At 36.0% G+C, this 14,378-nt stretch overlaps 1 protein-coding gene across 5 annotated transcripts in view; it reads right to left on the reverse strand.

Moving 5' to 3' along the window:
• Nucleotides 1-1,334: 1,334 nt before the first annotated feature.
• The window catches only part of LOC125030616 (protein enabled homolog), a 119,943-nt gene continuing 106,899 nt past the window's right edge, over nucleotides 1,335-14,378 (reverse strand). For 4 of the 5 annotated variants that reach the window (XM_047620769.1, XM_047620770.1, XM_047620767.1 and 1 more), the window contains 6 exons: nucleotides 13,829-13,994; nucleotides 11,884-12,039; nucleotides 9,478-9,749; nucleotides 8,112-8,730; nucleotides 7,675-7,930; nucleotides 1,335-6,405 (listed from right to left, as the gene is read on the reverse strand). In XM_047620769.1, the coding sequence (XP_047476725.1) occupies nucleotides 6,377-6,405; nucleotides 7,675-7,930; nucleotides 8,112-8,730; nucleotides 9,478-9,749; nucleotides 11,884-12,039; nucleotides 13,829-13,994 (1,498 nt within the window). In that variant the 3' untranslated portion in view covers nucleotides 1,335-6,376. The remainder of the gene's footprint in view (nucleotides 6,406-7,674; nucleotides 7,931-8,111; nucleotides 8,731-9,477; nucleotides 9,750-11,883; nucleotides 12,040-13,828; nucleotides 13,995-14,378) is intronic. The other variant, XM_047620772.1, reaches the window with a different exon arrangement.

Below are 14,378 nucleotides of genomic sequence, written 5' to 3' on the forward strand. Positions count from 1 at the left end.
ATAGCTGTCAAACAAAGTAGGTCAGTCTTTCCCACTACAATAATTTCCATAACAATAACAGTAAATTACATTTAATGCAGACAACACAAAAACGTTCAGAAATAAAGTAGTTTTACATCACTTAAAATGCACAAGGTTTCTCTAAGAACCCATTCAATGCAAGCAAAACCCAGCAGATGCTAACTGTTAAAGCATTAAAATATAATATACACAAAAGCATCCTTACTACCTACTACCCCCTCTTTGCCATGTGACCATTAGAAAGATGGATTCAGTACATATGGACTATGGTAGGTATTTAGCTCAAAATTAATATATATATACAGAAAAAAAGTATTATAGGTAATATCATCATCATGTTTAGATGTAACGTTTTGCAATGATAAATATATTATACTGTACATACAATACATATCAACTTTAGAGCAAGGTAGTTCAGTATAAACCCTTTTTCAATGGCACATGAATTTTCTGCACACTGTTGCAGTTTATATCCTTTACCCTATTGATATTAATCAGTTCAGTAGTAATATCATTTTGTAAACGTTCATGTAGACTATTTATTTTCCACTGAAATATATATCCTCATGTATCATTCAACTAGCAACAGCAAATGGAAAGGAATCTGTATCTTGATAACTTAACATATGTGCAGCTCAGACTCACTTTGAACTTGGTAAATTCACTTTGGAGTAAATTATCAAAAAGTATATATACTAAATCTTTCCTTTGCTCAATGAAAATGTGGCTCATTCAATTCTGACAATGTTCAGGATGCCTTCCACTTTGTCCATTTTTTTATTTTTTTCCCATTCAGTTGAGAAATGTGGCAAAAATGTATTCATGTTTTTAAAATATACACTACTTTGGAAAGCTATAAGATAAATACTAGATTCAAATTTTTAAAAGTGGCAAATTCATATCTTGTTTATGGCCTTTCAGAATAAAATATGACCAGATATATCTTTATTAGTTAAATTTGAGGCCTCCGTTAGATAAAATTAAGCACTGATATTACTCTACAAAAAATGAAAAAGGAGAATTCCTGATTTACTAATGCAGCATAACAATAAATTAATCATTTAGTCCACAGCACAAAACTACTATATATTGATGAATTTTCACTAAAAAGTAAGATGACAAATTAAAAAAATATAATTGTAACTGTTTTCTCTTGGACTTCACTCACATCACATTCTTGACAAACAAAAAAAATCATTTTCTTTCATTCCCTTTTGAGTAATTAATTTTCTTTTAATGTTGGGAAATAACATAATTGTTGCATTGCCTGTAGCTGACAGGAAGAACTGATGATCATTAAAAATAATACAAAAGACATTGTATATTTTATTTAAGAACATATGAATACATATCAAAGATGGGACTGGTATGCTAGCACGAGCTGGAGAGCGTACAACGTGGAGGCAGTCAGGACACGTAGGGCCAGGCTAGAACTTGGCTGACAACATACCGTTTCTTGCTTATACATGTTCATAACAATATTAGCAAAATATGATCAGCTGACAAAGCACTGGCAAGGAAGAAATAATTTTAATTAAGGTTCTACCTAAGCAAAAAACATTTAGCAAAGAGTACTGTTTTTTGTCTTCAAATTTGTCATAATACTGTCATACATGTCCTGACCCCTGCCTGAGATCACAAAGGTAACTTCACTGAGCAGTGCCCCCTGACTGATATGCTACTACTGATAATACTGCCAAGTTTTCATTGCATCTTTTCCAGTCATCCCAAATTATCATACTACATAATCATTTTACTTCTATCCCCACTTGGCAAACTCTAAGGCTGGTTATAGCTTTTCTATTTATTGCACATAAAGATTTTTGTATTTATTAGCAAACCTCTGTAGCACATTCAGAGAAATTAGGATTAAATGTGATTGAACTTACACCAAGCTCCTTCTCTTTGTAGCAGACGCTTTTTAGGAAAATTACCAACGCTAATGTACTACTCACTCCAGCTTTTTATGTCCTGCAAATAAACCTGTTGGGGATCTCACTTCTCAGTGCAACCATGTTGTTACAACTAACGCTTCACTAGCCCATGTTTTAAAATATTCATCCACGCACTGACAACTTTCCAGCCTCACAAACATTTGTGCACAAAAAAACATTTATACTGACAATCACTTGCTGAAGGAATAGAACCCATAATATAGGGAAAGAAATTACTCTGCATCACCTTCAACACTGAACATTGTCTTTTTCTGGGATTTTGTAAACGTAGCAAAGATCAACTTCATTATTCAGTACTACAAATACCGTAATTGGATACAATTAAAACTATATATAAAATATTAGGAAAGAAACTGTGATAAATAATTTACCCTAGAAAAAAAGCAATGAAAAATGTTGATAAAAAGATATAAAAAAAAAGTCAAAGAAGCAGGACGTAACCATGGCCATTCAATATCAGGCAGTCAAAACACATTTGTCACTGTAAAACTTCAGACTCACAGATAAGGAACATGGATGGTCTACAAACACAATGAGCTTCTAAATACATTTAAGAATATCCCATCCTTCTTGCAGGGCATGTACAAGACATTTCATTTATTTAACAAACACTGGCAAAATTCCAGTGTAGCTCTTAACCTGCAGTAGCTAGTTCATTGCTGAAAAAAACTTTTTAGTGACTCCTCTGACCCTATCACAGAAATGCTTGCAGACAATTAGTCAAAAGCTGTACTGCCAGCATGTATGTTGTTCATACAAAATATTTCCTGAATATCCATTTATCAAAAGTTTTACTTTGTTTTAGGTCTATTAAGATATGTATCATGTATCATTAAGCAGATTTTCAAATATGATTCATTTGCATTCATTCTGATAAAATTAGTGCAAAACACAAAATAAATAACTGATAATTTCAAAAAGCGTTAAAAAAATTCAACATGATTTTTTATATGCAAGTAAATATAAAAGCTTCATTAACCATGGCCAAAGTATATTACCATAATTAAAGAATCTGTAATATCTCAATGTTCCAAGTTCCAGTTTTTCTAAATAATAAAAAAATAATGAATATTCACAATTTACACACTTAAGGGCACTATTTCATCTTAAAAATATCCAAGTATACCAACCCATTCACATTTCACATCTTTACAACATAATTCTGGAAAACATGACTATCTGCTGAAACACAGGCCTCTGACAATCTTTCCTAATTCAAAATCATATATGTAAGCCTTTTCAAAATAAATTCAAGTGAACCCAGAGGACACTTAAATGAAATCTTAATTCTCATAAGTATAAAAGTGTTTTGTTAAATTTCACAATAATACACTAGATGACACTGCTTTGCATCAGAATAAGGTAAACAAGTTGTCTGTGTCAAAAAAAGCACTTATCACATGATTAAAGAATGATATATTGGCAACTTATTAACAAAAATGAATGCTTTACACAACATAAATAAAATATACTTTCATCTCTAGTCTGGTAACTTATAACCTTAAAAAAGAGAAAAAAAATGATGCATCACACACATCAGAAGACACTCAGAAAGTGCTAACAATAACCATACCAGGTCAAGTGCACTTAAGTAATGGGGCCTATCAATCACTACCTGTTTCCTTTGACATGCAAGAAAAGTACCAGCAAACTAAGAGGATTTCAACACCTAGCAAATATAGCTAGTTATAATGAAAAAGAGTCCTTAAAGAGGGTAGGAATTCTGAACCTTCTGAAATTTTACTTTCCATCCTTCTGAGATAGAACTAAGATTACTTCCCAACTCTATGCCTTATGTGGTCTCTTTGCCATTACATTAGAAGGTGCAATGTTTAAATTTGGATTGTGCTTATTTTCAACTAATTGAGATAGCCAGTAGTTTTAATATGAAATATATCTTGCATTACCCTAAAAAGCATGAAACTAAAATGAATAAAATTCAATGGAAAGACAAACCTTGAAGCAATCACAATATTGCAAGATCATATGCACAAGCACATATATGCGGACACACTCACTTACATACCCACAGCGTTTTAATAAATATATGTTACATTTTTCTTTTTGTTATCACTCTCCTTCCCATTGTTTGCATATGACTGTAATTGTGTGCACTGAGTTTGCATTGTGTGTACCTGTGTATCTGCATGTTTATATGTATGTGCTTCTGTGATATGTAAAAAAAAAAAAAAATCTTGCATTCTTCTTTCTCTGCAGTAAATTAAGAAAAACAAAACATTATACAGCTATTCCTGCTTTTTGAAATCAATAAAAAAAAATGATAATAACTAAAATTATAAGATTTATTTGTGAAATCCCTTACATATTTGAGAATGTTTCAAAGACATCATTACCATCAAACAAAATGGAAGCACTGCAAGTGATCGTAAAGGGTTATATAGTCACCATATGTATGGCATTGCTAAAAAACATGAATCTTCATTATTTTTACACAGTACTTTAATTAAATAAAATAGTAATGATAGTGAGAATAATATTGAATTACAATCATTTTCAAAACAAAAAAATATATATATAAATAAAAGAAACAAAATACTGGCTTTGACTCACAACTGCTTTTTTTGCAACACACTCACCAAGCAGCACAGATTTGTCAAGATTGTAGCCCTCTAGCATAATCAGCTATTCATAATTTCATCATGCATCCTGTAGATAAAAGACACTTGTCTTCAGCAGTGTTCTTCTCTGGAGTCTTGACTAGATACCAAATTGACCCTGGTATTCCATGTCTAGAGACAGCCTGGCAAGGCATACAGATAACTGCACTCTTCAGGACTGTTTCTTGAACTGTGCTCACTAATACTCAGTTTAAAAGAAAAAATCAGAGAAAACCATATGTAAACGGGGTAAAAATAATAGTCAATAACATTTAATCGATCTCCTTATTACTATATGTCACACTATTCTTGCAAACGCTGCTATTGGTAAATGGTGCCGATGGATTGACTCTTCACTCATCTTCAAAACGTAATTTACTTGAGATGAATCTAGCAATTGAGCACAATTCAGAAATTTCAGTCTAGTCCGTTCAGCAGCATAGGTGAGCAAAGACCACAGAAGCACTACCACTAACATTCACCACTGTATCTACATATCATATTTACAAAAAAGTAATACAATTTTCACCATCGTAATCATAATATATGCTAATGTGGCATAGTAATAATTCCATGACAATGCATAAAAAACACTAGCAAGAGTATGAAAACTGACACTGTACTAAATGCAAAGGCTTATGAGGGTCCAAGGAAGTGGATCCTACATGCCCTTCCAACCCTGGGTGAGGAGGGCACTATGTACATAAGATTTAGGAGTGCAAGGGGGCAGGGCTTGTACAAAATTTGATGTGGAGGAAACCATGGGATAGGCAGTGTGGCTCTCATTTACAATCATTCATAAAGCACGTGAGTTAAGAGGTGTGGCTGTACAAAAGTAGACAAGAAGCCAATTCTATAAACAAATTATCTTTCCTACGAAATGCAAATCATGCACCAAGTCCATACTGGTGTTTTTTGAAGTTCAATCAAAACCATGTTATCAGTTTGAGGTCAGCATCATCATCACATTCATCCATTCTGATGCCTGGTTGAACTAACAGCACACTGAACACAACTGAGTATACCTAGCATGGCTTAACATCACTACACCTTTGACTACATCAAGTCAATTGAGCTGTACATTTTGTCAGTTTTGGAAACTTGACATATCATTCAAAAGCAGTGCTTCATGAAATACCTTTGCTTTTCATGTAATTTCTATTTATAAAATCAAAAAGGCCTTACCATATTACTAAAACCATGTTGATACACATTGTCTTAAACTCACAAATAACATATAAAATGACTTTTTAATCAAAGCCCTGCTGATATTTTAGCTAGAATAATATGTAGGATGTGTCATGTGTCCATCCACAGCACAAGATAGCCAGCTTGTGGCCCTGCACCACTCAACTACATATAGGCCACTCTCCTGTTAACACACACATACCACAATGCCATTAAAAAGTTTCTTTCAGCCACACAAACAGGCTAATCCTCTTGCAGTTCCATAGACTATTGTGTGGAATACAGCACAAGTCATTTGTGCTTTGCACCAAGAACACCTTCTTTGGTCAATAATATAGTATGGGAAACACAACTATAGTATCATTTCAATAACAATGGTCATGTATCAATTGCTATGTCCTGGGGTTTTACATAAATGTAAAATATGAGCATTGTATATGGTACAGTTTTTTCCTCACTTGTACCAAATTAGTTCCTCTATTAAGAAACGGTAAGTGGTCCCTAAATCATGAAGTAGGCCCTGTAATTGCGACTTTCCTAGGGAAATGCCACTATTTCCAAAGGGCTCCTATTTCTCTGACAGCAGGATCACACTTATCTTCGATTTAGCTCCATCTTGACAGCTGAAAATAACATAATGAATTAATAATTCATTGCAATGATATCGCATTAGAAATTATCTATAGTGCACACGTAATGAAAATAAATCTTCATAAAGTGTAATTTGATATGAAATTTATAGTGTCCAATTTATTACTGTTTTGGTCTTTGGAAATTACTTTATGGAATCAAGTGATTGTTGAACATTCTCCAACAAAACCATTTTATTTTAACTATTTCATGAAAATAAAGTGTACCTATAGATTTCCTTAATTTTTTTCAAAGAATTTACCTCTTATCACAAAACATGCATATGATAACTTAACCCAATGTAAATAAACTAAATCTTAACCTTTAAAGCTAGTAGTATCTTAACCCCTACAATCCAGATGATGTGATCATCACATGAAAATGTTTGGCTTGAGGGGTGGGTACAATAATTTCACTCCATCTCTGTGCATTAACAAAACAATAAGGTAGTGTGAGAATAAAACTGTGATCCTTTTTGCAGTAAATGTTTATCTCTTCTAGCCTGGATCAACAGCAGGTCTACACTCACCTGCTGCCTGCAATGACCGCAGGGTTATGAAAACCTATAACATACATTACGGACTCAGTGTTTTTACCCATTAGGTGACTTATTCATCCAACTAATTCTAATAGAAAGCAATAATAATCAGATTAAAGCCTCCTAAATATGACTAGAATCTAGCTTTCATTATATAAAAGATGGCAGTCAACTATTCCAAAATAAACCCAAAAAATATTCTGTTGTTGATCTCTTTTTAATTACTAAGAGGAGTGGTTTCCTACATTTTCCAGCAGGAGACCCACATGAACAAGTTGCTATAACCACAATCAAATTTTGATACAATCTGAATCTACAACTTGTACAGAAGTGATTTGGGAGTACTTTTCTTTTATTTATAGTTATTAACTGCATTCTATGAAAATATCAACATCCTAGTTTAACTGCTGGCACACTAGTGGCCCATAAGCTGGCAACGACTGTATTATGGAGAATCCTGGGTAAATAATAAGAAGCAATAGCTCACTCTAGTCCTTCCTGATAAACAGCATCATAATGACAATGTTGGGATGTATTGTGTGCTAAAATGACCTACATCCCTCTACATACATTGAAGAGGTCCCATAAAGTGTGGGTTTATTACAGATTAATAACTCTAAGCCAAAACTGAACATGTAAACACAGGGATGAAATCAATGCTTATGCTCTACATTGCCCAATAAATGGCTGAAATAAAATATATACAGAATGCATTCATGCCTACCATCAATTATCTCTTGTTTTACTTTATCTAGTTCCTTCCTCATTTCATCCATTATCTCTTCTTTAAGTCTCTCCAGCTCTCCTGATGAAGCCCCCCCACCACTGGATGATTCTCCAAGGCCATTGACTCTGGGGGTGCTGCCGTCATCTGAGGTGGAGCCAAACCTCTTTCGCGAAGGCTTGGGTGATTCAGGTCCAGTCTTGCCATTTGTTGAGGAAGTGTTCCCAGGACTCTTTTGTGACGATCTTGGTGGGTCCTGTGGAAGAGTAAATATATCTTATTAAGTTATTCCTTAATTTTTTTCAGAATTATCTGAATTTTACTTACAGCAAGTCTAAAATAAAGCACATTTATGCTATATAACAAAATATTCAAAACCTCCTGAGCTAAATCTAGAATCAGAAAAAATAACTGTCAATATTCTTCCGAGAACCAACCTGTGACTGCGTGGGAGAGGAAGGAGGGTCCTTGTTCTTGGCCCTGCGTCGTGCAAGTGTGGCAGCCATTTCATCCATCATAGTCATCATACCACCTAACCCTGGCCGTTCCCCTGAGCCACGTCCAATACTGCCACCAGAGCTGCTGGAGCCAGTACTCTCACTGTCTGGGGCACGAGTCTTACGTAGTTTGGCACTAGCTAAAGCATTAGCTAACCCACTTGGTTCATCTGATGATGATTGAGATCTTGCTAGTCCACCAGGTGGAGGGGGTGGAGGAGGTGGGGCAGCAGCAGCTGGAGGAGCAGGAGGAGCTGGAGGAGGAGGAGGTCCACCTGCAGGGGGAGCAGGAGGTGCGGGTGGTGCTGGAGGACCACCTCCCACTGGTGGTGCTGGAGGTGCAGGAGGTCCACTTGAGGGAAGAGGAGGAGGACCACCGGCTGGAAGTGGTGGAGGACAACCAGGGGGTGCTGGAGGTCCTGGAGGTGCTGGGGGTGCATTGGGGGCTGAGTTGGTGCGATGATGACCTGGAGGTGGAGGTGGTGGAGGTGCTCCAATGTTCTGTTGGCCAGCCATGCGACGCTCTTGCATCACTGCTACATCTTCTCGCGTCATCGTCCTGCAGCAATTTGTACATGATCAGTGTACAGTTTATAATAGCCTTCAAACAGAGAAAACACTAGTAAATATAAAACATCAAAAAATAACAAGTAAGATTTCAGTGTTAATCTTATCAATCTAAAGCTTACTGATAGAGAAGAGACATGCTGCTATCTAACTACTTGGGATCTTACAGAAGAAATCCAACTCTACAAATAAAAAAAAGTGAAATGCTAACCTAAATGAATAAGCTTACTTACACCTCTGATTCCATCATAGTTTGGCAGAACTTAAATACAAAATATAGCAAATAAAGGAAGGCTGATAATACATATTCAAATGAATATAAAAAGGATACCACCACCAGCGTCAGCTAGGGGAGCCTGGAGCGTGACTAGTTGTCTAGCAGTACTGTAGGAGAACTTGACTACTGAGATCTTATTATTGGGGATCAACAAACAACAGCTTTACCTACACATTTTTCAGTCTCCTACTCCCATGTCACTTCCCTTAATGCCTGGGAAAGATCTAGCACATATTTACTTTACAAGTACTCATCCACTGGCACAAGAGAAATGACACTGCAAGGAAACCAACAAGTGTAGCAGGTCAGCACCCCAGTCCCCATCCATTAGTGAGAGCAGCTGTGAGTCAGCATCAACGCAGCATCAGTAGAGAGGTAGTGGTAGTAGTGGTCCCTCGCCCGTGCACCAAGAGAGAGCATCAACAGCCCGGGCAGGTGTGATGCAGGCTATCTTTACTTTACCGCGTATCATGATAATGGTGATAGTTGTCGTAGGTCCTGTCGTAGGTTTTCTCGTAGTGGTTGTTGTAGGCATGGGGATCAGCATACCTGTACCCCATGTCCTCGTCGTTGTAGATCTGGTTGTGGTACTGGGGCTGAGACTGTTGCTGAGGCTGAGTCATCATGGGTGGCTGTTGTGGCAACTGCTGCTGCTGTTGCGGCACCTGCTGGGGAGGAGCTGCTGGGGGAGGTGGTGGGGGCCCTTGCCGTACATTACCTCCATTGTTGAGCACCTGCAGTAAAGCATGTCAGCCTTATTATAGCATTACAATATCATGATAAAATACATTGATAAAACAAAACAGTACCTTATTGTAACATTATGGAGTCTCTAATAATTTTTTTTTTTTTAAAGTACTACAGATCTAGTACTATTTTAGGAATCCAATAAAAAAAAATATATGATCAAAACATACAATCAAATTGCCCTACTGCAAAAAGAATTGGAATATCTAAAAGTCAGAGAAAAGTCTATTCAGCTAAATTACTAGGTAAAGGTTTATGATCAATTCTCTAACAATAAATTTTTTCATAATGATCTGGAGGTGCTGGTAAACTGTTTTGCTGATTAACAGACAGATTTATTATGGTAGCACAGTTATCATTGGTGTCTGAAAATCAATCAAAATTTAAAATAACTGCCTACATAGTAATATATCCAAGTGCCAATCATTACTATGACAAGCACAGAATTGTCAGAGGCACATGACTAGAAAGAGCATGGTGCAACATGAACCCAGGTTTTCACACCATATGGTATTTTTTTCCTGTGCCAAGCACTTGGAATAAGGCACATAGATGATAATACCAACATCACAGTACAATGTGGCAACCTTGTCTGGACTCCTCTGGCCAGGAAGAAAGGGTGAAGAAGGGAGGGCAATATTTACACTCCTACGCTTGTTTGTCACGTGTTCTTTTTCCCTTTTTGGTAATCCATTATCATTATGCAACTCAGCAGTTGGAAAAGATTATGAAAGAAGACACAGTAAGGAGAAGAAGCAAGAAGAAACTGCCCCCAGCTGCTCTCCAGCCACTGTCTCCATCCCTCTTTCCTAGGCCTATGGCTAATTATCCCTTTTAATTACCATTTGGTGCTGAAAAACAGCATTAAAAGCGGTATATTCATTTCCAGAAAGAAATGTTGTGAGCATAGAAATGTTTGAACAATCTTTTGTTCAAAGATTTTTTTTCTGTTTAAACTTTTCTTAGGAATTCCAATATTGATATAAAATATAAGAGGAGAGTTACACAACCACACATTCTGGGGTGTCATGTAGTTCTGCATTCATAAGCAAGCAACATTTCATTATAAACAGGAAATAAAAATGGTTGTGTATCAAGTAACAACTCCAAAAAGAAGTTATTGGAATTTATTATAAAAGGTATTAATGATATCATGAAAGCCAGTTCATAAGGTAGGACATTCTTGCTCATAGATAGTGTAGGTACTAAATACTATTCATATGGAAAGATGCCACCATTTTTTTTTTAGATAATAATCTTTAATAATTCTTCCAAAAGATGATTGATACCAAAGTCTAAACAGTGTTCTTAAATCCATTCAGAATTACAAATACAGTAGAGAAAATTCAGCAAAAACATAACCATTTAATAAAACTGCCATAGCACAGAAAAAAAGCAGAGGAGGAAATAAAGGCCAAGGATAACATCACAAGCCCATGGCCATTTCAACGCGGCTCACCACCCCCCAAAGCCTTACCGCAAGCCTTCCTTCCCCTCATCCTATCCCTCCTCGTGTTCTCTTGGCTCACCCACATGCACATAACCTCTACCTGGCTCTTCTTCAACTTCACTGTAATCAACTAGTTCAGCATACAACTGAATTATCCTTTCAACAAAGACTCTTTCACAGTTACAACTTCCTCATTTTCATTATTGCCCTCTCCTCTAGTTGCTCACTGCTACAGACTTAGTCATGGTGATAACATTCATCCATTCCTGTATTCACTGGAACCATGACTTGGGCTCAACTTCAGCTGGTTGTAATAAAATTGTACAACAGCCAAATAGAAATCCCCTAAAAAAAACAGCACCTGACACCATCACCCACCAGTAGTAGCTCATCCGTACAGCAAACCATCTTAGTCTAAAAGTAAATAAGCCAAGAATTAAACTGAGAGCTAACTAAGAGTATGTCTTACACTATCAAACATGTAGCCAGCCATTCATGTACCTGCCAGTTTGGGAACACTAACCATCTTATTGTCTAACCAACCTTCCTGCTTGTTGACAGCCTGCAAACAGCTAGTCTGCATATGACTGCACAGTATGAACTTAAACAGCTGACAGCCAGGTTTTCTACACTACTAAAATAATAATATGTAAAGCACTAAGACAGCTTACCTCAAGTGCTTGAAGCATAGCATGTGCAAATGCATCTGCATCATCTTTACTGGAGAAATTCAAACCATAAACTTGCCGGTTGTCTCGCCACTGATGGAAAGTAACAGTTGCTTGGTTGTACTTCAGACCCTTTAGTATGGCACAATTGATCACAACCTGCAAAATCACACACACATAAACACAATGATTTATAATGATCCATTCCCAGGAAGAAACAAAATCAGGAATAAAAATAATCAGAGTTGTAGACACTTACACAAGTAAAACTTTTAGAAATGTGTGTGCATGTAATAGTAACTTTAAACTACTATACATACACATAAGCACATACATATCATTACATAGAATAAAACCATTAAAAAATGACAGATAACAAATGAAAAAAATAAAACAAAGAAAACAGGTGACATGTCTCTAGCTTCACCTTTCCATAACATAACATTTCACGATTACTATAAAAAAAATAGAGGATGCAACTTTACTAAAATTATTGACACTCATAAGAACAATAAAAATAATGATAATGCTGGTTTAAAGAAAGTTAAAGATTTTCAACAGAGATATGCTAATAGTATAAATATCAGTATGGGCAGTACTGTTACAAGTCTCTTTTTAGCATCAGTGTTGACAAGGTGAAAATATGGGTGATACTCTAGATACTTTTCTATTTTATTCTTTATGAAATCAGTTTGGTCCAACTTCGTCAGTGTCATGAGCAATTTTAGCTTTAAGGCTGTTAATAAATATATAAATAATGTAAGTAATAAACACACAGACACTCACTCAAATACACACACACACACACACACACACACACACACACACACACACACACACACACACACACACACACACACACACACACACACACACACACATATTTACATATATACATACTTATATACACACATACATACTTATATACACACATATATACATACTTATATACACATACACACAAATATACATATATACACTGTATACATATACATGCATATACTGTGCAGACATATACATGCATATATGCATATACATATACATGAACATAAACACACACACATACATACATACATACATACATACACACACACACACACACACACACACACACACACACACACACACACACACACACACACACACACACACACACACACACACACACACACACACACACACACACACACACACACACAAACACACACACACACACACACACACACACACACACATTTATTTATATATAGAAACATAGAAATATAGAAATATAGAAATATAAACATATATATATGTATAATTTTGTTTGTTTCTATCAGTGCACATGAAACAGAACCACAAATACAAGTATCTTTACAGGTATCAGTATCAGCAAAGTATCAGCCACAGGTCAGCAACATGGTATCAGCACATCTCTAGTTTTAAAGAAAATGGTGACAAGTGTGCAAGTAAAACGTCAGGTAAAACTGTCCAGCAAGCCCCAAGGAAATTGCAGCAAAAATAAAAGTTTTCACAGATGCAGACAAATGTTCTAACCATGTATTTGATGCAGCATATTATAGGGAATAATATCAATAATATTAGGTTCATAATCATCTAGACCATTTACTTCATGACTGCTTTAGTTCACTGGAAGAAAAATACCGTCAATAATAAAATACTGCAACTTGATCTTTGAAATCACTCAGGGAAATCAAGGCACAGTGACAACTCTACATTTCATTATTATTTACCCAAATTTACTATCAATAAATCCACAATCCTAAAACATAAGCAATCTACAGCATTATCTTTATATTCAAATTCTTGTTTCCTATGAAATCATATCCTTTTATGAAAATATGTTATCCATCTACACTATATCCATCCTCTCCCATCATCAAATATTAACAATACAAAAAGGACACTAACTATGATAAAAACATCGATAACATCAAGGAAACCCTACCTCATGATCCTGTAGTTTCCTACCAACAACCCTGAAGGTATTGTTGACTGTGTGTTGGTATATGTGGACTTTGGACAGGCCTGTCGACGAGCCCGATGGCAGCCACTTTTTATTGACGTCATCGTATATCATCACCGATGCCCGCGCGCTGCACACGCTCTGCTCGCTGCGGACGAAGAAGGGAGGTTAGGAAGGTCTCTCGGTGCCAAATAAGAAGTTCAAAGGTTGTTATAATTTCCGTAAGCATAAAAGCTAATTACAATAATTGAAATTGGAAGTCTTGCAGAATGGAAGAAAATACTGATATCTCCCATCTATTCACATACAATTAAACAATCAATAATTGCACCAAGGTTGCCCTTAATTAGAGAAGAAGAAATAATAAAACAACAGTAACAGTAAAGAACAGATCAACACATAAGCGAGCAACATCCGGTCCATCTGCGAACTTAACCGCGAACGCCGGTGACATGTGAAAATGTTCACCAACTCTTCCCTCGACAAGAAAGAGATAAATAAATAGAACTCCGTTGTGTCGCCAAAGAGTGAG

The sequence above is a fragment of the Penaeus chinensis genome, chromosome 11 (assembly GCF_019202785.1).
Source record: "Penaeus chinensis breed Huanghai No. 1 chromosome 11, ASM1920278v2, whole genome shotgun sequence".
Lineage (NCBI taxonomy): Eukaryota > Metazoa > Arthropoda > Malacostraca > Decapoda > Penaeidae > Penaeus > Penaeus chinensis.